The sequence below is a fragment of the Salvelinus namaycush genome, chromosome 5 (genome assembly GCF_016432855.1).
Source record: "Salvelinus namaycush isolate Seneca chromosome 5, SaNama_1.0, whole genome shotgun sequence".
In the NCBI taxonomy this organism is placed as follows: domain Eukaryota; kingdom Metazoa; phylum Chordata; class Actinopteri; order Salmoniformes; family Salmonidae; genus Salvelinus; species Salvelinus namaycush.
In genome coordinates, this window is record NC_052311.1 from 18,601,709 (window position 1) to 18,629,079 (window position 27,371).

Sequence of the window (27,371 nt, forward strand, 5' to 3'; positions counted from 1 at the left end):
ATGACGACCTAGGAACAGTGGGTTAACTGCCTTGTTCAGGGGCAGAACGACAGATTTTTACCTTCTCAGCTCGGGGATTCGATCTTGCAACCTTTCGGTTACTAGTCCAGCGCTCTAACCACTAGGCTATCCTGCCGCCCCAAAGGAAATATGTGTAATAATTGTAGTAATGGCGAACATAAAACCCTCAAAAGAAGGGTACCCTTGGCTATTTTAAATCAAACTGAAGGATATTACAATATCTGTAAAAGAAAGCTCTCTACATAGTCACATGTATAGATGTTCTTCCCACTACCAAATGGAACTCGTACCAAACGTGATATTTCATAACACTAAATTCCAATTATTCGGGTAAAGCTTTTTGATGAGCAAATAGTTTATAATTTCAGTCATTTCGATCTAATATGTCCATATTAAACAGTATAACATTGACAGATAACTAATTTAACATGGTATTGTTTTCCTGTAAACCATAATGATCCAGAAACCTCATTTGCAGTTTGATTTTAGTTTGTTCATCTTTTGCTGGATGTTTATCTGAGAAGAGGCCCCATTTCTCATGTTTCACATTCGTGTCCGTGCACGCACACGCACACACACAGGCGCACGACTGGGTTGTCATGGAAACAACAATACCGCTCAAATTCTTCCGTCGCCAAATCAACTTAGTTCTCTTTGTCGGCCCCCAAAAAACAACAGGTCGACTTAAATTAAACAGCCAATCCCAGAGTCCACAATAGCTTACTGTATGGCAATAACTTACTGTCTGTCTAGCTCAATAAATACATGTTGCTTCCGCTGGCTTTGGCTAAGAGAGCCGAAGTGCTGGCGTGCGTCCAGCTCACCGCATCTCCTGAGTGATTATCACTTTTTGGGGGAGGGGTCAATAGAAGGGGTCAATCGATGCGGTTCCCGCATATAGTGAAGCGGTCAACATCCAGCAGGTCCTTTTTAGGGGTCCTATGCTTCAGCTCTGTGCCTTCCATCCCTTCCTCCTCTTTCTGCTCAGGAGTGGCAGGGGGCGAGGGGGTGAGGGTGTCAGGGTCCGGGTCTGGCTCTGGGATGGCTGGGGTTGTGGAAGTAGTGGGGGGAGGCGGTACGGTCTCTGGCCGCAGGGTGGGGCTGGCAGTGGGGGTAGGCTGGGCGGTGATGGAGGTGCAGGAAGGACTGGATGGGGACCGCTCGGACCACGGATCACCTGATGGATCACCTGACGGGACAGAGAGACAGACAGAGAGATTTAACACAAACATGAACAATACTTGGTAATTTGAGGATTGGAGAAAAGTTAGTAACGCTCACACTTACAGATAATAAGCAAGTAAACAAGAACATCGCAAACTTAGTTTTTGATTAGATTTGACTGTAGAGATACAAAATAAACAGGAAAACCAACAAAATTTATTTATAGGAATAAAAACTCCTACTATATATGGTTGGGTCAAAGAGCTACATTAATACCAGTAGATTTCTCAAGCTCCACTAATCCTGGCCTTAAATACCAGTCTTCAGTGTAAATGGCGTTCACAAGTTTGGTCGGCCAAACAGAATAATTCATGACCTCTGATATATTCAAATAAAGTTGAGTGAAGCAGCAGCAGCATATCAGCACATGGGTTACTACTCTACAGAGACAGCCATTTGCCCAGGGCGCTGACATGCCTCACTTGCATATAAAAGAGTGGGTTGCAAATTAGACTTTACCAGGCGAGCAGCAATCAAGTGTGTATGTGTGTATTCGCCAGACTGCATGAAATAAATGTGTGCTCCTTTACAGGCAACAACACAAGGGGATACAGCAGACCTACTTTAGAAAATGCATTGTGGTACTGAACCAGTGGTATAACCAACACACATTTGTGGTCTTTATCCATTCTTTCCTCAACTAGCCATATGCTTTCACCAGAAGCTTCCATGACACAGCCTGAGGGAGACCACAGTTGCTCATCAGTATATTCTCTGCCTCAGACAGTGACCTATAGACATATGGCACCTCCAATTAGATCATCCAAATGGTTATGAAGAACGAGAGACAAACCAGTCTGTTAGTATGGTACGGCATCCATTGGAACCTGTGGGCTAAAACTAACCCATTTCTCCAAGGTGTTCATTAGGCACCAAACGGAATGAAATAGAGGACTAGTGTTGTCACAATACCAACATTTTACTAATGATACAACAACATGCCAAGTATTATGATACAGAGTAGTACAATTTTGGGGGGAAATTCAGAGCGACGTAGCATCCTGTTCGCCCCTGTCCCCCGCACGCTTGTTTCCGTTTTCTAAATGTTATTCACGTGCTACGCAAAAAACCTGTCACTGATATTCCCATTTCTAGTCAATACAAAACATTTGAATTAACTTAGTAGTAACTTAATAGAATACTGCATAGAATTACTGATTGCTCATATTTGCAAAGGCCTACCTGTGATTTGGCTGGAGGAATGGGAGGAAGGAATATACTGTAAAGGCATAATTATCTGCATGTCATTGGGTCAGTAGGGGGAAAAACTTCTTTACTCTTCAGTTAGCAAAGGCACACTCCCTCCCTCCTGTCTGTCCCACACTCAGTCTCCCTCCGTCCCACACTCAGTCTCCCTCCGTCCCACACTCAGTCTCCCTCCGTCCCACACTCAGTCTCCCTCCGTCCCACACTCAGTCTCCCTCCGTCCCACACTCAGTCTCCCTCCGTCCCACACTCTCCCCCAGTCTCCCTCCGTCCCACACTCTCCCCCAGTCTCCCTCCGTCCCACACTCTCCCCCAGTCTCCCTCCGTCCCACACTCTCCCCCAGTCTCCCTCCGTCCCACACTCTCCCCCAGTCTCCGTCCGTCCCACACTCTCCCCCAGTCTCCGTCCGTCCCACACTCTCCCCCAGTCTCCGTCCCACACTCTCCCCCAGTCTCCGTCCCACACTCTCCCCCAGTCTCCGTCCCACACTCTCCCCCAGTCTCCGTCCCACACTCTCCCCCAGTCTCCGTCCCACACTCTCCCCCAGTCTCCGTCCCACACTCTCCCCCAGTCTCCGTCCCACACTCTCCGTCTCCCTCCCTCTCACTCCTTCCGTTCCTCTCCCTCCTTCCGTCCCCCTCCGCATCCCTCCCTCTCCCACAAACACATACACACTGCTCCCAACTTGAAAAACGTTAGGCTACAAACAGAATTTAAGGAGCACCAGAAAGAGACAAAACAAATGTTAAATACAGTTTAGTTTTACATTAGGCCTATATGAATCCTACCTTTGAAGTACATCTCATGAGTAGCAGACCCTTTTCCTTTCATTCCTTACCAATCAAATATCTAGACTTTCAAGTTGACCGGTTGTTAGCTAGCTAGGTAACATGACTGAACGATGTTTGTTAATATCAAACCACCAATTAGCGACCCGTGATTAGTTTAAAACAGCCTGTGAGATGGTTTGTGAAATTTTATAAAATGCGTGCAAAATTGCTCAGGAAGAAAAAAAAGGGAGCTCTGGTAAAATGGGTCACAATTGTTTTTTTTTTACTGTTTCGCCGAGAGACACACTGTTATTTTTTGCTGTAAAGCTGTAAGCATGCCTGTCCATTTTCCAATCTGGCACTCCGAGGCTGCGTGACAGCGAACTTTCAATTGCAAAGCCTACTCAGACTGGCCTGTGCTCTATGTTATACCTGGCGATGAAATTATATAACGTATCTACACTGCTCCAGTGTTACAACAGAAGACTCATTGGGGTCTGCATCCCTGCTCGCCATCACCGCTAAATTAGATTTAAAAACTGATGGAGGAACAGATGAGCAGGAAGAGCGGACGGAGAGAAGCAGGTGAGTGATGGCTGGTAGGGTGGACAGAGAGAAGCAGGTGAGTGATGGCTGGTAGGGGATGCAGCTGGCTGATCACAGTGAGATGTGCATGAAAGTGAAGTGTATATTATTGGACTGGCGCATACTAGAGACTAGTTGCTTTTGCTTAATGTTTTTTACTAAATGTATTAACAAAACTGACTTTATAAACATTGTATAACAGGCACCAGTTGGTTCTTTAGATCGGTAGCATCCCATGAGACTGTACTAGGGTATTCTATATTGACGTTTTGGTACCATGATATTACCGTGGTACCAGTATACCGTGCAATACTATGAGGGAGTATCTGAACTCGTCCAATAAGAGACGCTTGTTTTCCAAACCAAAACATTTTGCCCTCATGAATGCAGCCCAGAAGAGACAGCCGGGTTGAGTACAGTAGTTACAGATGGGCTAATTAAGAATAGCAGCGGAAGCGTTCAGGCTTCAGAGACCTTCTGATCCCACATGATATGGTTTGGTGCTTTAACATGTCACATACTGTACTACTGAATCTTTTCTCTGAAAATGGCAGTTCTGTATAAACACAGGAGTGAGGAAGATTTCTGAAGTGACGACGTGGCGCCGCTTGTCGCTCTAATGCTCTCAGCTTAGCGCAGCAGGCTCGTCTGCCACGCTGAAGATCCATACACACGCGCACGCAGAAACACACAACTAATTATTTATCTCTGTCCCGTGCATTGAATTTCAATAGCAGTTTCGATGTGGATGACAGAGATTGTGTGTGTGTGTGTGTGTGTGGCACTGCGGGAGTTCAATTACCCGAGTCGGAATACGCATCTGCTCGCTTGAGGCTGGGTTTGGCAAGCTGGGATTGCTAAGAAGAATGAGTAATTTAATGTAACCAAGTGTCTTATTGAAGCTGGGTAGGCTGTATGTGACTGACTGGGTTCGAATCTGGGTCTCCTGCATGCCATAATATTGTGTTAGCACACTAAGCAAAACCCTAGACATTAGCTCAGGAAGTCTTCATGGTCTTATGCAAGGTTTGTACCTGTTCCCAGGTCATTATTGTAAATGAGAAGCTGTTCCCTCCCTGGTAAAATAAAGGTAAATTAAGATAAATACTAGGGTATTTTCTGTCGCTGGGTAATACTAGGGTATTGTCTGTCGTTGGGTAATACTAGGGTATTGTCTGTCGTTGGGTAATACTAGGGTATTTTCTGTCGCTGGGTAATACTAGGGTATTGTCTGTCGTTGGGTAATACTAGGGTATTGTCTGTCGTTGGGTAATACTAGGGTATTGTCTGTCGTTGGGTAATACTAGGGTATTGTCTGTCGCTGGGTAATACTAGGGTATTGTCTGTCGCTGGGTAATACTAGGGTATTGTCTGTCGTTGGGTAATACTAGGGTATTGTCTGTCGTTGGGTAATACTAGGGTATTGTCTGTCGCTGGGTAATACTAGGGTATTGTCTGTCGCTGGGTACCTGAGGGGGCTGTACATCTGGATGTTTTCCTGGTTCTACTAGGCGTCTTCCCGGGGGCGGCTGTGGAGGGCCTCTCAAACAGTTTGTCCTCCATGTTGGCTCTCTTCACATACACACACGACTTCCCCAGTAGCACGATACTGTTCAACACCTTCAGGGTCACCATCCTACACAGGAAAAAGAGGATCAGTAATGATATTCACCATCCTACACAGGAAAAAGAGGATCAGTAATGATATTCACCATCCTACACAGGGAAAAGAGGATCAGTAATGATATTCACCATCCTACACAGGGAAAAGAGGATCAGTAATGATATTCACCATCCTACACAGGGAAAAGAGGATCAGTAATGATATTCGCCACTCTACAGAGGGAAAATACGATTAGTAATGCTATCCAAGGTGAAGGGGACTATTTGTCATTTGCCCACAACAGCAGAATACTGTAGTCATTGAGTGTTTTCATTGTGGACAGGTCTAGATTTGATTGTATACTTAAATACAGATAAGGTATACTGGTATAACCTTTTTGGCACATATTTGATATTCAATTAAAAATTGCCAATTCAAAGGGTTAGCTCAAAATCTCACGGTATTAGGGAATAGCAACATTACCCACAAAGTATCCATACTACCCACACTGAGTATGAAGGCCTTTTACTGTGGAAAATTAAAGTTAGGCACCCCAAAAATACACAAACACAAAGTAATTGGCTTTATAACACTCAATACATGGACAAAAAAGGTCATTATTAACCAACAGCTTTAGGACACACTAGGCTTCTGCATATCTGAAGCCTATGATGCATTTGAAATCCAATGGAGAGAGACAGCAGCATCTATGTCTGTGGACCAAACGCCCTCAGAGGGTTTTTCCTGGGCTCGTGCTAGCCGTACTGTGGTCTTTGCACAGACACCAGCATCCGTTGGGGACACAGCTATTTTTAAAACGGACGTGAGGGGGTGGGTGGGCACTGGCGATGACAATGTTGTATTCCACCTCAGGATAACTGTTCAGTGGTCTATACCCCGGGGATGCAAACTTGAGGGCCCAAAATGGTGACACTTTTTTCTCTCTCTCTGAAACATGCAAAAAATCCCTGCTAGGGGTTAATGTAGGTTTTAACTAATTAAACAACAAAATAATATGATCTACATAATCAGTCTCTGTGTGTAAAATAAAAAGTGGGTAATGTGAAACTAACTCACAGCTAAAAAATGTAAGGAAAGCAATCCGATGTTATTTGTTGCCTAGACTTTAAATGACACTCAAATATTGAGAAAAAACAATACACTAATATTGCAGTTAGCCATGACAACCTTTATAATAGAACACTTGTGACCATGACAACCTTTATAATAGAACACTTGTGACCATGACAGCCTTTATAATAGAACACTTGTGACCACACACACATCTAAATATTGCACTACATCTCAAGTAGAAATAGAATGAAACAAACAGGCATTCTATTTTTGCTCTATTATAGTGGCCACTATAGTAGACATCGATCAAGTGTACAAGGCTACATGTGTGCAAAAATAACATGAACTGAGTAAAACATTTAATAATCCCCCCTCACTCACACAAAAGGGTTACTATCAAGTTCAACACAACAAAAGCTATATCTTTGGGCTACACTGCACGTTATTACATTGTTCACTTTCTGCCTGTGGACATCTGTTCTACAATGTGCCAGCAGAGCATGATACCCTTTGTTGGCATAATTGATCTCTTTCAGGCAGAGAGTACACCTGGCATACCCCTTTTTAATTCACTGTTTTGAAAGAGGGAAAGTGTGTGGCGTTTCTTTCACCTCTATTGGCCTACTACAGCATAAGTCAGGCCCAGCTCCAGCTACACTTGATCCCTGAATCCACTTGTTTAACAAGCAAAGCCTAATTTTCACCCAATTCTCTCATTCTGAAAATTAACCACACGCTGTAGAGGGAAAACATTAGCTCACAGACAGTAGTTAGTTCGTTAGCTAGGTAACATTTCACAGATTGCCAGGGTCCAGTAAGCAACTAACACGTTTAAACCTGAGGAACGGCAAGGAGTCGTATACCAGTTAACGTTAATACTATAGCGAAATGGTTAGGTTACTAACGTTAGCTCATCTGATGTTGTAACGTTCGCAAGCTAGCTGTCTGACTTTATTCGCTAGCTAATTTTCACACAATAAACTCAATAATTTGATCAGCTAAATTGGCTAATGTTGCTCAACTTTTATCTGGCTAACTTAGCTAATGGAGAATTAGATCCAGCTAAGTTACTATAGCAAGATACCTAAGAACACTTTCTCCCTCACCTCAAACTTTACAAATGCCAGTTGATTTTTGGTTACAGTTCGTGAAGTATGCTTCATCACCTTCTCAATCCCGTTCCTGGTCAGACTTCTCATCTACCTCCTCGTTATCATTCAGGGACGAGCTGCTTTTGCACCCTACTGCTGTCTTTCCAGAGCCCTCGCTGAATCTGTAACTAGCAAATATCTTCAATCGCGTGCTGCATTCTATTGTTATGTGAACGATTGGCTGAGCCTTGGACACAGACAGTATTCCTCCAAACGCGCATCACTGTTCGCTTACAGCCAGTAGTGATCTAAAGCCACCACCTCCCAAACCTTTCTCATCGGATCTACACGGTTCACCTAGGTCACCTATTTTGGATTCAAAACGGAGAATTTCGCCGAAAGGTGACTAGTTTGCATCCCTGATACCCACAGGGTGAGAAAAAGAAAAGCCCTATCAAAGCCAAGCAGAAGGCTCATGCTAACGTAACTCAATAGGATCAGACTGGCACGAACATCCACATAGAAAATACACATGGCATAAAGTGGGACTACTTTGCTAACAAGTAATGCTACCTGTATTGCATGACTGACACAGCAAGTTAGTCTAGGAAACGTGTAACGTGAGTACATTTACACGGTGGAAGAGGTGCTATGTAAATGAAAATCATAATATATGACAAATAATAATAACTTGATTTGAGTCTTACCCCAAGTAGAAGAGCAACAGACAGGAGTAGGACAGGGCTCCCTGTACATTCACTGAACTCATCACCACGCGGATTAGCTGTCAATTACAATAGAAAAGAAAAGCTTCAGTAGAAACATTGTTGCATGTGACAGTGGTATGGAAGTAGTCCATTTAATACAACAAAATGGAGTTCTAAGTCAACTACAGTCATGAAACTAATAAACTATTTCATACAACAAGGAACTGTTCCTTGATTGATAGCAATAAAACAAAGCAAATAATTAGTGCCGAGTTGCACACTGTCCATCAACATACCCCTACTATTGTAACACTACACTGTACTGTTGTACAAAGCTGATCTTACCAGGACTGCAAGAGGAAGAGGAATGAAGCCCATTCTTCTGGCTACAGAGTCGCTGTAGTCTGTGCAGGCCTGCCCATTGCCAAAAAAAGACTCAATTACACAAGTGAACAAAACCCATTGATTAAAACAGCAGGGATAATGTAATGGGAATCCTAATCACTGTGTTCAAGAGATGCTACTATGTACGTTTTTCTGCCGACTGCTGACGAGATCGAAGGCCAGGCTGGCTCTGTACTCACTGTATACCTGTGGAAGAAAACAGCATCGTCATTATCACAGAGACACACCCGTATAGTTATAGTTTATTATTATACTGTATCGCTATGGTTATGTTGTTTGATATGAAACCTGTAACCATCTGCTATGGCTCTGAGAAACAAATTGATGACACTAGACCACAAGTGACCGACTGGATTTGAAGACCGTATTAGTCGGCAGAAATGAAGCCTAGGTCATTTTCAGGTTTCAGGGAAGGTTCCTTATCATGCGAGCATGGTTCCCCCGAACCGCAGCCGTTACACTCCTCCCCCCTATGACCAACTCCTCCTCGCAGAGTCACGGGACCAATGTATCCGACTGGATTCGAACCCGGGTCTCCTGATCGCCACAGGACTGTGTTAGCCCTCCGAGCTTCAGGTCTTAGGCAAGGTTTCTCACCACACAAGAGCTGGGAATGGGTCACAATTGATGGTGGGATATGGAGCAGCTATAATCCAGTTGATGAGGCTGAGGATGTGGCTGGCGTTTGGTGTGCTAGCCCTGTAGGCCTACTGGGGCATAATGTGACGTGTTGTGATTTAGAAAGAGGGCAGAGGAGGGGAGGAGACCCCGGCACGCCAAAGAGGTTGAGGCACACAGCAGAGAGTGAGGACGACTGGCTAAACATTTGCTGCCTAAGCCACCGTGAAATCCAAAAAGGGCCAACCAACTAATCCTTCAGACTTGAACAGAGCAGACCCTCTCCAGTGAACATCCGTACAATTCACAGTCACACACCCATGTGTGTTTTCCGCAGGGTTGAGGTCAATTATGTTGAAATGTAATCAATTTATTCAGTAGATGAATTCAATTTCCATTTAAGATTTTTTTTTAAGCGCCATTTATTCCTAATGGAGATTGTTGTTGTGAATGGGGAGTTTCAATTCACTTCCTAGATTGACCTCAAAATACACTGTTCCCTCTTGGTGTGCAACTGCGAACTGTATTAATTCTTTTCAGTTCATTGAACTCCCACTCATCAAATCATTAATGATCATCTCTGTGAACCGTCCTTACATCTGCCGTGATCTCGTTGAACTTGGTGATGAAGGCGTGTTTGATGATGTCCACGGCGATCTCTGAGGCGATAACCATGAAGACGTCAGGTAACAACACCCAGAGATGATCTGGAGACACACAGGGACAAGACAACTGACTTGTGAAGTGAAACTAAATCTCTGGGTGGATAAGAACATTGAGCTGAATTCTACATGTACACTATTCTTTCATTACCTTACTGAATGTCTGGTCTTTCTTTTTAATTGACTCAATTGTACATTTCATGATTTCTTGGTTTAATCATGCATCTTGTTTTAGGCTTAGTACAAATACGTTCCGTCACAGGAAGAAAAAGTATTTGATTTGAACACAAGACACAGTACAATCTTCATCACACTCACATCTGGGTCTGCAAGTCTGCCCAAATGTTTTTGGATGAGGTCTAGGTCATACCATAAGGTCAGACCCGGTCAGTGTACGACATTAGCATCATGACCACTGCTGACATTGGGAGGCTTTGGCTGCCGAGGGGGAATGACAGGGCCAGCTGACTGGATTAAGAGAGCGGTCAGAAAGTGCAGCCTTACTCTCATCATCATCACAATGACTTATCCACTAGGGAGTGGATGAAACGCTTTTAAAAAGGGTACCAGGATTCAGGGTGATTGATGGTAGCAGTAACCTAGTGTTATAGAAATCATTTCTTAGTTCATTACAGACTGTAGCCTACATGCTACAACATTGATGAAAAATGCACGTGTTCCTGTGAACATAATAAAATAGATCCAAGCATTATTGTTGCATGTTTATCTGGTTTTGAGTGGATGGGATACAGCTTTTGTCAGATTTGACTTTTCATAGCAGGTTAAGAGAACTTACACAGCAGGTTAGGAGAATTAACATAATAGGTTAAGATAATTAGGTTAAGGTTAGGAAAAGGGTTAGGGTTAGCTAAAATGTAAAAAAATATATAAAAAATAAATGTTAATTTGACAAAAGCTGTATTCCTTCTAGACATGACCCGTTTAGCTGTGTGTGAAATGGTTACCTGGGTTCCATGAGAACTGCTCCATGTTCCTGAGGCAGACGATGAGCAGGAGCACATAGTTGGTGAACCGTTCCTTGATATCTAAAATGAAAAAAATAAAAAGGCATATTGGTTACTACTTATTACTTAGAATCATGTACCAACATAACAACAGTGAATATGGACTATCAACAAATAAGGTATCCATTTTCCAATGTACTTTCAAAGTTACAAATCATTTGGCATAAATATCATATATTAAATCGGAAATTATGTGTGGTCTGGAACCAAGTGTAACTTGCTAAATTGACGGATATTCAAAGGTGTGAGCAAATTGCAAGAGGGGGAAATGATTCAAGCTTATTTTCGGGTCCTTTCATTCGTGCAGAATGACAGCGACAAAGATGAAAACATGCAGCCAGCAGGCACAAAGAGACAGAGTTCAGAAAGCATTAAATCCATAGCGCATCTCTTCTGGGTTATCACAGCTGAATGAACAGCTCTGATTGCTGCTTCAAAATGTTAAAAGAGAGGAGGAAGAGCGGTGAGGAGGTTTAATCCTTCGCTTACCACTGGGTTTTACCCTACAGCATAGAAAGGCTCAGAGCACCGTAACAGGCTCAGAGCACTGTAAAAGTTGGGTGTTTTGAACCAGAGAACTAGCTAAGTGTTAAAGATACTGTCCATAGCACACTTAAATGTTCAGTAAAATGCATATGACATGTGTTACAGTAACTCACCACTGTTAGACATCTGAAAGAGGTTGTTCTTCTCAAACTTCTTAAAAACACTTCCTTTGATCTCCACAAACTGTTCATGCAGGAAATAGAGGAAAAGGTATTGTAGTGTCCTCTAAATGTTAGTATTACATGTTTGTGTGTGTGTACTCACGTTGTTAGACATCATGATGGTCAGCAGGGACTTATTGTGAGAGTTGAAAGCCACGTTGAGTGTTGACGCCTGGACCATGATGAGAATGGCATGCAGGACTGAGACAGAGGCTCAGGAAAACACTGAACATGGTGGCAAGAGCATCAGCTGCAGTAAGGGGTGTGTGTGTGTGCTCACATTGTTAAAGAAAAGGAGAGCTGCACACTCTAGGGGCTCAGATTGTTGACATATCATTGATAGTGGACACCTTTTCCAATGACAAAATAACACTAACTGAAAAGTGATACATGCGTGAGGATAGAAGTTGAGAGATCACAAATTCCTACAGCAGAGTACTTCCTGTGTATACTTCCTAGTTCTCCATTAAGGATACAGACATAGAACACAGCCATGATGAAATGGGGGATGACCCCTATGCTGTCTCTCTTCCTCTCTTTGGGCTCCGTGGCCGTCCAGTAGAGCGCATCAAGGATGTCTTGGCCAAATGACGAGAACAGTCTGTCGGCAACCTAAAGAGGGAAGGTAAGTAGTTAAGTCAAGTAGTTAAGTCAAGTTCAGCATGGGTTAATGAAGTGACTTTCAACCTGTAAGTGATATTATTGGTGGTAGACTATGACAGATTACATCTGTAACACTTCTCTAGGCCTTAGTATGGTTTATATCAGCCTAACAACTCAAACTAGAACCATGTTTTATAAGAAGACATCACCTGCTCCATTTCAGATGAAATAGGGTATCTGAGGCCCTAATCAAATACTTCGGCTAATACTCATTCCTTTTCCTTAAACTACTCTCTGACCATACATCAGTGAGAGCTATAGAGTGGAACCATATTAGATCAGATTAGTACAACAGCTCTAAATCCATCCATTGTACCTCCAGCATGTTGTAGATGATGTAGAGTTTGATGACGGACTGTCCCCGGATCAGGTGGTACATCATGCTGTAGTCCACGTAGTGCATCATGGAGTAGCACAGCACCATTATCAGTCCCTTCAAGATGTCACACACCTGGGCCGGCTGCAGCAGGAGCGAGCCACTGGCAGAACACACACATTACACATAAAGCCTAGTCATACACACACACACACACACACATTACACATAAAGCCTAGTCATACACACACATTACACATAGAGCCTAGTCACACGCACACACACATAGAGCCTAGTCATATCTATATGTATGCATGCACATGTATACACACACACAAATCTAATTTATTCGTAAGCTTACTGTTAGTGGTCACACCGGTGTGCGATATGACATGGGGGGAATCTCAATTGCATGCTCTTCTCAAAATCCATTGGAGTAGAAGGTCAGATGGGAAAGACCTTTGGCTTTCTCATCCAATGGGTTTTGAGGAGTTGAGGAGAGAGAGGACGTGAGGAGTATGTAATTGAGATTCTCCCACAGTGAACCTTGGGATGTTGGTTGACTGACAGCTTCATGCACTATTAGGCTATAGAAAGTCAGCGTGTCATGTGTGAGTCAAAGGGGTTTAATAACCCCAGGAGAATGACTGTCCAGTTATTTTGAACATCAATGACAATTTTTATTAAACAGCATTAACAATATGAATATGAAACTTGTGTGTACTCAGGTTGATCAAGGTAGGATCAAACATTCAACACATAAGTAGACGGTTGTGGTTGGGGGGGTGAAGAATGAAGTAGCTCACCAAATCTGTCACATGAACACATGCACAGTTTCATATTATTCATATAGCCTGCCTTTTTAATGTATGTTACAACCATAATGAGTAGGCTAAATGAAAGGTAATGGCAGGCAGAATGAGGGCATGTTAGGGGCTTGATTCTCTGTTAGGAAGTAGGTCAAGACGTAGCTGGTGAAAGGCTACTAAATAGACTGATCTACTGTACGTCTAAGCTAATAACTACAGTATACTATTAGTACCCACCACTCAACTACTCATTATTCAAACTAAGGGCCGTATTCAAACGATTGCAGGTGGTGGATTTCTGAATAGTGTTTTCAAAAGTGTGTTTGATTTGTACAGCAGCCTGTCCCTAATGGAAGGAGTTGACAATGTGATATGCAGAAATCCATTACCGGCGATAGACTAAATAATGGCATAAGACCCCACGAATGAGACTATCCATCACCACCCTCACCTTATTGAACTTAAAGAAGTTAAAAAAGCATCATTTCAAGGGATTGGAAGGGGAAAAAATCACCTTTTAAGATTCATCAATACTTGCGTTAAGACTTGGAATAACTTAAGGAAACTGCTATAGAATGGCTAAAGCATCACAAGGAGAACGGCAGGGGAGGTGCAAAACAGCTCAATATCTCAGGCTGTCTGTCAGGAGGTTATTTTGGGAGGGTGGCAGTGACGCTGGGATGAGACAGAGGAGCTCGAGTTTAGGAAGTGCAAATTAGAATCCTTAATCAAGTGTCTCGTCCACTTCCCAAATAGTGCGCAGTTAGGTATGAAAGGAAGCAAACAGCGTTTTTTATCATAAAGATTATGGCAAGATGGACTTAAGATCATTGTTGATAAATATTGGAGGCCAGGAAGATTTGCTTTCACTTAATCATCTAGACCAGGGTTTCCCTAACTCGGTCCTGGGGCCCCCGCTGGGTGCACATTTTGGGTTTTGCCCTAGCACTACATAGCTAATTCAAATAAGCAATTAGTCATCCAGGTTTGATTCTTTGAATCAGGAATCAGCTGTGTAGTTCTAGGGCGATAAACAAAACATGCACCGGGGGGCCCCAGGACCGAATGTGGGAAACCCTGCTATAGATGACTGAATAAGTGAAAGCAAATCTAATAGAGATCAGCCTCAAGGAGAGAAAGAATATATTATATGCCAACTCATACAGGGGTATGAACAAGATGAATTCACTGCTTGTGCTCTAGCACCATCTACTGGCGGGACTCAGACATAGCGCTCAACCACATTCTATTGGATCTTTGCTGAGGAGTGGCCAGTGAGTGACCCATAACATCACACTGCTGAAGCTGTTCAAGTAAAATGTGTACTCTCTGTCCTGCCAGTGTATGCCAGGCCCTGTGCCACCCCGCCCCCACCAGCCAGCACCATGAATCTGATAGCCCTAGCTGACTGACTGCAGCTCAGGCCAACAGGTGTGTGTATGTGTGTGTGTGTGTGTGTGTGTGTGTGTGTGTGTGTGTGTGTGTGTAAAGGTCAGTCATGCTTTGCTGCCATGCAGACAGACACAAAGGGCATGCAGCATCATCAAACGGATCCCACAAAGGCTACAGCCATCAGCGTTGAGCTGTACTGTGTGAGAGGAGCAGAGTTCTGGACAAAGTCCTGGTATACTGTTATTGGCATACAAAATGTGGTTGTTCTCGGAGGCGTGAAAACAAAAACCAAAAAAAACTTTCTCGGGGCATCACAAATTTGAAAGGTTCAGTGTGTCGACACAGTTGTTCCTCAGTTACGGCAACATTATCTTTGGACTACTATTGAAATTACAATACATTACCTTTGGCCTACTACGACTTCCAAAAAAAACAGCCAAACCCCCAAAAACGACACTCAAAGATCCATAGGAGTGGACTTGGCAAATAACCTATGCAATTCATAGGCCTTTTCTGTATGGGGTGAATCGGGTTAATTTGTTCTGATGTTTTCAAGCTAAGGCTTTATAAACCATGAAGGAGTTCAACAACATCCGATCCTCAACTCTGGAAGCTTATTTGAGATGTGGTAAATAATTATCACATAATTATCAGATGTTTTCCAAGAAAAGACTTCAATAAAGCTCGCAGTCAGTCACAGTGCCTGATTACGACTTCTGTGTTCATGTGGGGATGGAGAAAGTGAGGGTGCTGTAACGAGGTTGTAGAGAGCTCAAGCCATCTGTCGACACATTGTCTAACTGAGCATCTACAGTGCACAGCTATCGCCCATCCACTACCACAGCACCCCCGCAAGCTGCAGGCCTCCATTCTCAAATCAGCCCTTCAGTTAGGCCTACATAATATTCTGCGTACCGTACACACTCTGGATATAAATCTTTCACACATCACACAGGAGTCCTCAACCCAACAAGGAGAACGTCACATTGTTGGTGTGTTGTAATTTGATGTTGAGCATTTCAACAAGGCAGGAGCTTTGTTAGGCCTATACCCTGGAAATCAGTTTGATGGGCCAGTCTTGTTGAAGAAACTATGTCCACTATGTACATGGCCTATAAAAAAAAGTCACATCCCCTTCAACTTTTTTCACATTTTGTTGCGTTACAAAGTGGGATTGAAATATATTGAATTGCCATTTTTGTCATCAAAACTCCATCATGTCAAAGTGAAAAGAAAATTCTACACATTTTTACAAATTAATACAAATTCAATAACTAAAATATAGTCGTTGCATAAGTATTCACCTCCTTTGTTTAAACAAACCTAAATGAGTTCACAAGTAAAAATGTGGCTTAACAAATCACATAAGTTATTTGCACTCTGTTTGAAATAATAGGGGTTGACATGATTTTTGAATGACTAACCCTTCCTCTGTCCCCCATGCATACAACCATGTAAGGTCCCTCAGTCAAGTACTGTATTTCAAGCACAGATTCAACTACAAAAGACAAGGGAGCTTTTTGAAAGCATCATAAAGAAGGGCAATGATTGGTGGATGGGTAACAATAGCAAATCAGACATTGAATATAAGGTATCTTTAAGCATGGTCAAGATAATATTTTATGCTGTGGATGATGTATTAAACCAACTAGACACATCAAAGATGCAGTCGTCCTTCTGAACTGAGCTGCAAGGCAGGAAGGAAACTGCTCAGGCATGTTACCAAGAGGTCATTGATGATTTTGAAACATCTACCGAGTTCAATGGCTGTGATGTGAGAAAACTGTGGACGGATCGATGGACTCCACAATAATGACCTAAATGAGAGTGAAAAGAATAATACAAATATACAAAATATTCCAATATGCAACAAAGCACTAAATTAATACTGTAAAAAAACATGTCAAAGGAATACACTTTTTGGCCTAATTGCAAAGCCTTATGTTTGGGACAAATCCAACACATCACTGAGTAATGTCTCCTTATTTTCAAGAATGGTGGTGGCTGCATCATGGTATGAGTATGCTTGACATTGCAAAGACTGGGGAGTTTTTCAGGATGAAAAGAAACAGAAAGGAGCTAAGCACAGGCAAAATACTACAGGAAAACCTGCTTCACACCAGACACTGGGAGAGGAATTCCCCTTTCAGCGGGACAATAACCTACAACACAAAGCCAAATCTACACTGGAGTTGCTTACCAAGAAGACAATAAATGTTCCTGAGTGGCCAAGTTGCAGTTGACTTAAATCTGCATGGCAAGACTTAAATTACTCTCTAGCCATGATCCCCAACACTTTGACAGAGCTTGAAACATTTTGAAAATAATTAAAATGGGCAAACATAGCTCTTAAGAGACTTACCCAGAAAGACTCACAGCTGTAAATCGCTGCAAAAGATGTTTCTAACAAGTATTGACTCAGGGAGGTGAATACTTACCGAATCAAGGTATATTAGCATTTTATTTTTCATTAGTAAAAAAAAAAAAAAAAAATACATTCTTCCACTCTGACATTACAGTAGCTTGTGTAGATCTTTGACAAAAAATAACAATTAAATCCATTTCAATCCCACTTTGTGACACTATAAAATGTGAAGAAATCCAAGGAGGGTGTAGACTTTCTATAGGCCCTGTGTCTGGGCCCTTGCAGGGAAATCGTACAATTTAGTATACGTGTTGCCGTGGCTAGCACAGCCCTGTTTGTGAACACTACTAATAGTGGCTTCTGCATGGAGCATGAAGAATACAGCACAAAGCTGCATATCAGGACAAACAAGATGGAGATGGTGAAATCATAAATATAAGTGATGAAGCTGTGGCAGGCGTGAGACAAGCATACCTGCTCCGATTGCAGTAGGGGCATACGTTTGCCCTGCAGGGAAAGAAGGCAAGGGAAGAGAGTGATCTTTGTACAGACCAGTCACAGGCAAACTGAGTGAGAACAATACTTACTGTGGAGTATAAACCTAGATAACGTACGGATCAGTCTCCAGACAAGCCGAATCCTAACTAGAGATATGAGCAAACTCCGGTTTTCATGCAAATCTCATTGATATCAGGGTGTGATTTCTGTGAACGTTTGAGTTAAACACTCAAAGTTAGGATTATGCCCCACTTGGGGAACTAGGCCTATTTTGGGGGGAAACTGGGTGAGATAGTCCTATACATATTGCCCTATTAACCCCTTCTGTTGTAATAAATAATCATGTATGTTATAGATAGATATGGTAGTGGTCACGTAGCACCCTTAACTCAAATGTAATCATGCAGTGTTTTTTTGTCAGTGTCAGAGGTACGTTCAACAGAGCACACATTTACGAAACATTCAGATAGAAATACATTTGGTAGACTAGACATGTATTTCATATCTATTCACGGCATTTCTATCGCGACCCAGCGAGTCTGTGTGTGTGTGTGGGGGGCTCACCGGAGGCCGCAGCAGGGCAGGGTGAAGAGGTGTAGCAGGGCCAGCAGCACCCGGAGGGGCAGCAGAGTGAACACGTAGAGGAAGGCATCCAGACACAGGAAGAAGCCAAAGATCATCAGCTGGAGGGTAGAACACAATACACACACAGGTAAAACATGACTGCTCAATCACACCTACAAATAGAGCAGCTGTGTGTGTGTGTGTGTGGGCTGTGTGAGTTTAAAAAGCTTCAGTGTTTGTTGGTCGCTCTATACAGAATGGCACGTTTTCATTTTCACAGGGCAAGCCATATAGTAGATTTTGAAATAGTATTTTCATGTTTACTGAACTAAGTACTATAATACTATAGTATGCGCACACACACACACAGGTTAAACATGGCCACTGTATGTGTGTCTACAGTAAGCGTGGCATATTTTCATTTTCACAGGTTATCGGCATGTTCAAAGGTGACTTGGGTTGTGCTACTTTGAATGTAGTGTAGAATTTCCTGGTATGAGACAGCAAGATTGAGGCAGGCTACAGGCTAAAACACACACACATTAGGCTAAGTATTAAGCCATTTGTTTGGCTGCATATTATTCTATGATAATCAAAAAACATTGGTAGAAGTCATACGTCAATACCACACATCAGACTTGACCCACCGGTTTCTCTCAGAGGTTTGCATTTTACGAAAAGAGGAATACGCTACAAGAAACAATCCATTTCAATCCCATTTTAAATGTAAATGTAATGATTAGCTTTCAGCTTGAAAGGAATTGTCACAGTCTACACATCACACTTAATACAATGTTTGAAGAGAAGTGAAAATATACACCTAAGATGCAACTTTTGAGGAAGCAAGGTTAAAAGGGCAAAAAGCCTGCAAGCATGAACCCCACACATACCTTCTCAAATAGCAAAGACCATCTGAGACCAGTCATCTCATGATGAGGGAGGTTATTAAGCGCGTGCCAGCTTCAGTAAGTCCTGCGTTAGCCTCACAAACAGCAGTAGTGATGGTGTTGCAACACTTCCCGTTTCCCACCAGGAAGTGAGTAGTGGGGGTTGGGTTGGTTAAAGAGAGTCACAAGTCACTCTTTCATTGGTCGGTCCCTGACTGCTCTCTTCAGGTATTGTAGCCTACTTCAGGCAGAGATTCTAGACCTAGATCTGTTTACACACATTCCTCAGATCTCCAGGGCATGGAATGCTATGGCTAACCAGTGAGGGTTGGAGTGGGGACGTAGATTAAGCTAGGTGATGACTGATCTACACTGATGTTCGGTCTCAGTGTGAAGGTCTGAGGGCGCACTGTTGCCCGAGGGCAAATTCCAAATGAAAAATAGCAATCATGTGAAGGTTGTGGTCCATTTGATTTTTACAGTACCTTCAGAAAGTATTCATACCCCTTGACTTTAATTTCTACCCCTCTCCAGTGAATTTCAAACCCACATTCAACCACAAAGACCAGGAAGGTTTTCCAATGCCTCACAAAGAAGGACAGCTATTGGTAGATGGGTCAAATTTTTTAAATGAAAAGCAGACGTTGAATATCCCTTTGAGCATGGGGAAGTTATTACACTTTGGATGGTGTATCAATACACCCAGTAACTACAAAGATACTGGCATCCTTCCTAACTGCCGGAGAGGAAGGAAACCGCTCAGGGATTTCACCAGGAGGCCAATGGTGACTTTAAAACAGATACAAAGTTGAATGGCTGTGATAGGAAACAACTAAGGATGGATCAACAATATTGTAGTTACTCCACAATACTAACCTAAATGATAGAGTGAAAAGAAGGAAGCCTGTACAAAATAAAAATATTCCAAAACATGCATCCTGTTTGCAACAAGGCACTAAAGAAATGCACTTTTTGTCCTGAATACAAAGGGTTATGTTTAGGGCAAATCAAATACATGCACCTGTTAAGAAATGAACTGTGAAAACTGTTAGAGTCCTCTGGATTTATGATTAATTGGACAATTGTGTAGTTCAATTTAGAACAACAATTCCATTTCGTGACTATCCCTGCCGGCATGTTCCCCATTCAACACACCTCAGGTTGAGCTTACCTCACTGAACTAGTCTCTGCTTGTCCACAGTTAGCATTGTTCCAGAAAAGGCAGAAGTTTAGCAAAGCCATCCCTGTCCCAGAAAACCACATTGCGTTCTACTAGGACTGTGGCGGTCATGACATTTTGTCAGCCGGTTATTGAAGGGTCTGAATAGTTATGTGAATAAGGTATCTGTTTTTTATTTGTAATAAATGAGCAAAAATGTCTTAAAACCTGTTTTCGCTTTGTCATTATGGGGCATTGTGTTGAGATTGCAGTTTTTAAAAATGTAATCCATTTTTAGAATAAGGCTGTAGAATAACAAAATGTTGAAAAAGTAAAGGGGTCTGAATACTTTCCGAAGGTACTGTATGCATATGCATAAGCTCTAATATACATATGGATGTTTTTAATTAATCGTCACCTTAGAAAGCACGGCCCATTTCCTTGTGTATCTTTGAAACATCCACAACGACCATATTTTCCACTCAGTTTCAACCGGTTGTTGAACTTCTTTCTTTAAATTGATCTATCAAAGTGAGGCGAGTTTTAAAAGCATGATACTGTTTTGATGATAAGTGTTTGATGTGATGTGATTGGTTAAAATATGACAGTTGGAGCTGTATTGTTAAATTTCAGTGCAGCCTTTGATGTTATTGATCATTATTTGTTATTGAAGAAACTCACTTGCTATGGCTTTACATCACCTGCCATAACACGGTTGGAGAGTTATTTATCCAATAGAACCCAGAGAGTGTTCTTCAATGGAAGCTTCTCTAACATCAGATAGTTTATTAAAAGTAGTCCCAGAATAGTAGCTATCTCAGAGCACACACACGTGTCTTCTCAATGGTTGGGGGTTTTGAGGAGAGAAATAAAGGCATGGGTAAATGTACCTATTTCTGGTATCAGAATTTAGTGCAGAGGTTTATTATTCCCAGGTGAGTTTACAGAGGTGAATTTATGGGAATCTTTAACATATTCCATTCAAAATGTAAACAACACCACCATCTACTGGTTCGATAGAGACGCTGCATCATGTTATCAATGTAACATGTTACACCACCATCTAGTGGTTGTATAGAGACACTACATCATACTTATTAAATAAAAATCGAATCAAATTGTATTTGTCACATACACGTGTTTTGCAGATATTATGGGTGTAGCAAAATGCTTGTGCTTCTAACTCTGACAGTGCAGTAATATCTAACAATGGCTGTGTTCGAATACCCATACTAACATACTACATACTTAATGAGTATATACTACATACTATTAGTTCATTTTAGTATACTGTAAAAGAACGGTATTGTTTCAGTTGAGTGGACGCTTTGGCCCGAGGAGTAGGGTTAATCCGAGCGTTCAACGGCAGTCAAGCACCCACGCTAACTGGCTAACATTGGCTAGCTACTTCCAGACACAAATGAGAGAACACCTCACTCTGACCATTTTACACACCATAGCAGAGCTGGTTAGGCTGTTTTCATGTTATCCAGGGCTTTGGTGACTGTAACTGTGCTACAGGCAACAATTTATTAAGATTTTCTTCCCAGACGTTTACTGACACCGGGCATATTCAACGGTGTGCGAGAGGGCTCTGAAATCGGAATAGGTACCCAGAATTAACAATGTCCATTGAAACGCACAACAACTATACCAGTTTGCTAAGAATGATGTGAATAATCAAGTCAATAAACGTTGGTTAGTTAGTTAGTTAATATACTGCCTGGCAAGTTCGATGTATTAGTATCCAACTAACGTTAGGTAACTAGCTAACATACCGGTACATATTGCTGGAATGCTATGCGGTTCGTAAGGATAGCGTAGCTAATACATTGTCAGCCAACATACTGTGTAACGCAACTTATTTGAAAAGTCATTACTTTATTACATTGCTCAACATTTTCTTGACATTTGTCATTAATTAGTTCAATGAATTTGTATTCGCTCTCGTCGGACTTTGGCTGCATATTTTCTGCCATTTTCTTCAAATCTGAAAATGTGAAGCCACACCCATTTTCTGAAGAATTGCATTATGGGCCCTAAAAGTATGAAAATAGTGTCCTCTGTGTGTATACTTCGTATTTTGGCAAATTTAGTACGACATCCGGGAACTTTTGGCATACTACCTATATCCATACTATGACCAATAAGCATACTATATACTCAATTCACATCACAAATAGTATGGTTAGTGCAGTTAGTATAAGTATTCGAACACAACTCTTGTCTATGACAGCATACCGAAAAACATTCTGGGCTGCAATAATAGGTTATAGCAACAAATGACAGAGAAATAACCATGTAGGCCTACACACTATTCTCTGTATATCAATTTGTGTCAACTCTATAAAAAATGTGATATGAATATTAATACGAAATTAGAATATTAATTTCACTGGAAATACCAGATGCCCCAGAACATTAACAAGGGCAATGCTAAACAAACACTGTTGAACTGTCCTTTTTGTGTGGTTATCTGTTTGTGTGTGTGTGTGTGTGTGTGTGTGTGTGTGTGTGTGTGTGTGTGTGTGTGTGGTTCCCAGGGGGCCTCTACTGTACCTACCTTTTCCAGTTCTCTGGGAATGCGCATGCATGTGTACACTCTCTCTCTGCGCTCGGTGTATTTTGCTTCGTTGTGCTCCAGGAAGTAGCCCCGGGTCAGCTCAGCACACAGGAAGCGTGCCAGCGACGGATCTGGAAAAAGATTATGACAACACAACGCTCTGTTACCACATGGCTATTGTCCCTCCACAGTCACTGTTCACACTCCTGGTGATCAACACAATGGCCAAAATACATGGCAGTGTTCTAACTGTGGGAAGCTCTGACACAGAAAACAAAACATAGCATGAATGAAATTGTGAGGGAAAGGAAATTTTTCTTTTGAAAATGAAAGAAAGAATTTGACACACCAATCATTGCCTAAATAAGACATATAGGACTGGTGGCGACCCGTCATTCAGGGCAGAGCCCCACCTGTTTTGAGCCCAACATTTTTAGCAAAAAATAAATAAAGAATACAAATATTATTATTTTCTTTTTGGGGGGGGGGGGGGGGGCTTGCCTGTTTTGCATGTTTTTGTGGCATTAATACGTGTCACATATCAGTTTGCAAACAATGTAAAAAAATATATATATATATATATATATATTACACAACCGATCAAAAGTTTGGGGTCACTTAGAAATGTCCTTGTTTTTGAAAGAGAAGTAACTTTTTTATCCATTAAAATAACATCAAATTGATCAGAAATACAGTGTTAATATATTGTTAATGCTGTAAATGACTATTGTAGTTGGAAATGGCTGATTTTTAATGGAATATCTATGAAGGCTATTCCATGCAAGAAATTGCCAAGAAACTGAACATCTCGTACAATGCTGCGTACTACTCCCTTCACAGAAAAGTGCAAACTGGCTCTAACCAGAATAGAAAGAGGAGTGGGAGGCCCCAGTGCACAACTGAGCAAAAGGACAAGTACATTAGAGTGTCTAGTTTGAGAAACAGACGCCTCACAAGTCCTCAACTGGCAGCTTCATTAAATAGTACCCGCAAAACACCCGTCTCAATGTCAATAGTGAAGAGGCGACCCCAAGATGCTGGCCTTCTAGGCAGAGTAGCCTTTTAAAATGATAAACTTGGATTAGCTAACACAATGTGCCATTGGAACACAGGAGTGATGGTTGCTGATAATGGGACTCTGTACACCTATGTAGATATACCATTAAACAGAAAATGTTTTTAAATCAGCCGTTTCAAGCTACAACAGTCATTTTTTACAACATTAACAATGTCTACACTGTATTTATGATCAATTTGATGTTATTTTAATGGACTAAAAAGTTGCTTTTCTTTCAAACGGTAGTGTATATCATTGAGTTAATAAATCCGCATACAAACATGGTCTCTTTTTTTTCTTGAGCAAGGCAGCTCCACAATGCAGGTGTTTCAGCCTAGCTCAGTGCTTTCTGTGTTGGCGGGGCAAGCCAGCAGAAAATACAGAGCGTTGCACCGTGATTGGCTCAGTGTTCTGTCACTCATGGGGACACTATGTCACCGCCAAGTCTAAGGGTAGAGCTAGAAAATTGGGTGCTGCCATAGAGTTATATTGGAAGTGCCCATCCAAGAAGGCTCAAGGTCATTGGCCACAGATATAATTACATCAAATCACATTATATCTACAATAACTGATTGGACTGATCATGTCAACATCATACTTACAAGTCTTAGCTAGCAGTCATCATCATGAATCAAGTCAACAATCTACTGGCAAATCCTTTTTAATCCTTGTTTTATGAAGAGAAATAATGAAGGGAAATTATAGATAAAATGTATCAGTGCTCATCGGCCATTGGACATAAACATTACACAACAAGTTGGAAATCGGAAATTCAACAATGAGTGGTTTGGAAGAAATCAGTGACAGTGGCTAACTGCAAGCATTGCAAAGCAAACATTAGCCTGCTAATCAGTGCAGTGGCTGTGTGGTCCCAAATCTGGGATTAATGGGCTCTTTTCCATGTTTAAAATGATAAACATTCAACATTGGCCTTGCTGTGAATGAAGCATGATTTGTGCCGCGCTCAAAACAACTTAACTCGGAATTGCAAAAACTTGACTTCAGTAAGTTCAAGACAACTGGGAAGTTGGGAATAAATGAGCTCCGACTGGGAAAATACGCTTTGAACGGTCATCCAACTCGGAATTGTAAATCCACCCTCTTTCTAGAGCTACGACCTGAAGATCAATGACGTCATCATGATTCAACCTTTTTTTTGGGGGGGGGGGGGGGGGGGGGGGTTCTCAAGAGTTCCCAGTTATTTTGAAAGCACCATAAATTCAGAGAATGCCAGACTCTGATGACAACATTTTCCCACGAAGGACCACAGCGCCACCTTCCTGTTCAAGTCAGCACAGCACAACAAGGTACATCCAAAAATGTATTGTATGCTGCTGCATAAATTATGTAATATGACTGGGAGATATGTATACTGTAGCTAACAAAGTAATACTAAAGTGTATGTTGTGTAGCTATGCCATAGTTTGTACATCTCAATTGTCATCAGAAACCACATTTGTTTGAGCAAGTCAGCCATATCAGCTATGTTTTTTTAAAGGCAGTAAATGAGGCTGATTGAACTGTTTCGCTGGAAGAAGAGGCTCCGCTGATGTGTAGGTGTAGCAGTGGTAAGATGTTGGGACTGCTGTTGGGACAGCTTTATGTAGGCCGTTTGTGGGCACTGTTTGTCACCGTTATAGTGCAATTCATGTATTGTTTTGTGTCGTGTAGTGGCTTTGCTGGCATGCATCCCACTTTTTTTTTGCCCCACCAAGATTGACATGCTATAATTTCCACTGTATAGGCCGTCATTGTAAATAAGAATGTGTTCTTAACTGACTTGCCTAGTTAAATAAAGGTTCAATTAAAAAATTCAATAAAAATAGGACCTGAACCAACTGAATTGAATTGGTCAATGGATGCAGCTTTTCTCAAATTGACATCAAAAGTATAATTTTTTACAAATATTTTAGCTAACCCTAACCTATTTCTCCTAACCTACTACGTTAATTATCCTAACCTGCTGTGTAATTTCTCCTAAACCTGCTATGAAAAGTAAATCTTGACAATAGCTGTATTCCTTCTAGACAAAACCAACTGAATTTGAAGGCCACTTTAACCCTAATGGATTATCTAATACACTTGCTCGATACGACTTTTGGTATGAGGAAAACTTTCTGAGCTACAATGGCAGCACAATTAATTACCATCCCACTTATGACGTTTTGGAGTATAGTAACTACGAGTATGCTGTGCTGTTAAATATACATAACAGCAGAATTCATGCAGAATTTAACAGTCTCACATGAGTGAGCAGAGACTGTTCTTGTTTGTTGATGTGAAGCAAAGGTTCCCGCTCCCTTTTTTACATTGACTTGAGGGCGTTACCCAAAATGACCCCATACAGTCTTGAAATATTTTACAGTCGGTTGGAAATAGTGAGAACCTGTCAAACATGATATATTGAAAACAAAGTTGATTTCCAACAGAAATAATTGTCTATATTGACCGGATTCCACAACGTTTTGTAGAAAACTCGGCGCCCTACAGTTACAGTATGCATTGATGCATGCAAATAGAAAAGGCAGCAAGCTAACGTTAGCCCAAACATTGACTTTATAGGTAACGTTAGCTAGAGAAACATTAACCTGTGCTAAGCAAAGAACGTAGCTACCTAATGCTAGATACTGTAGTTCACTATCTTGCTAGCTAGCAGGGTCTATGCCGACTTTAGTGACTGTTTCCCCCTCCACGTAGGCTAGCCCAATAATGTACTAGTTCGCGTCTATGAATGGGGTACGTTAACGTAGACGTCTCGTGCCTTGGCGCGGTTCGTGACATGCAGGCAAATTACCAGGAATTAAAACGTCGTAAGTATTTAGTCGCTAAATGACAAATATTTTTAAATGATCAGTTAGCATAAATATATTTGTCACGGGCTACTAATATAAAGGTGAGAAAGCCTAACGGAAAGCCTCTATTGACAAACAATCTTGCAAATCAGCTTGTTAGCTATGACAACAACACCGTTTGACAGCTAGACAATCCAATGGCGTGCTTTGATTGGTTGTGCATTCTGTCGGGACAGCCCACCGATAACAGAACATTGTTGTGCCACTATGACATGTATTTTACAATGCCTTTCGTGTGATCGTCAGCTTCCAATGCATTATTAATATACATATTAAAGAGGTCAGATAAAATGATATCTAAACGATACCGCTTTGATCTGCGCAAGAGATCCAAGGAAACCCACCTGAGTTTTCGCGTTCACGTTGCTCCCGTCTGACAGCGTTTATATCGTAAAAGCCCAATGTTTCCGCCAAATCTGGAGTTCTAACGATTTTCTCCGACTTTGGTATGTTATCCCATGGCCGTTTCCCCTCCTTCTTGTCCTCATGTTCGGTTTCTTTTTCATCTGACGGCCCGGTCCCCAACAAGTCCGCCATCTTCACTATG

At 41.8% G+C, this 27,371-nt stretch overlaps 1 protein-coding gene across 1 annotated transcript; it reads right to left on the bottom strand.

Annotated features, from left to right (window-relative positions):
- Positions 1-28: 28 nt before the first annotated feature.
- On the bottom strand, positions 29-27,371 carry LOC120048022 (transmembrane anterior posterior transformation protein 1 homolog). Its single transcript, XM_038993692.1, has 14 exons — positions 27,169-27,371; positions 22,916-23,046; positions 18,307-18,425; positions 12,679-12,841; positions 12,176-12,311; positions 11,803-11,900; positions 11,652-11,721; positions 10,933-11,013; positions 9,903-10,012; positions 8,814-8,873; positions 8,628-8,696; positions 8,283-8,359; positions 5,277-5,443; positions 29-1,210 (listed from the first exon to the last, which is right to left on the bottom strand). The coding sequence occupies exons 1-14, from the start codon at positions 27,359-27,361 to the stop codon at positions 897-899; spliced, it is 1,788 nt and encodes a 595-aa protein (XP_038849620.1). The 5' UTR covers positions 27,362-27,371; the 3' UTR covers positions 29-896.

Excerpts from the sequence above, each read along its gene's own strand:
- LOC120048022 (XM_038993692.1), bottom strand. The coding sequence starts at position 27,361 with ATGGCGGACTTGTTGGGGACCGGGCCGTCAGATGAAAAAGAAACCGAA. Across the intron at positions 8,874-9,902 it reads TCAACGAGATCACGGCAGAT|GTATACAGTGAGTACAGAGC; the intron begins GTAAGGACGGTT and ends TTTCTTCCACAG. Across the intron at positions 1,211-5,276 it reads CAGATGTACAGCCCCCTCAG|GTGATCCATCAGGTGATCCG; the intron begins GTACCCAGCGAC and ends CTGTCCCGTCAG.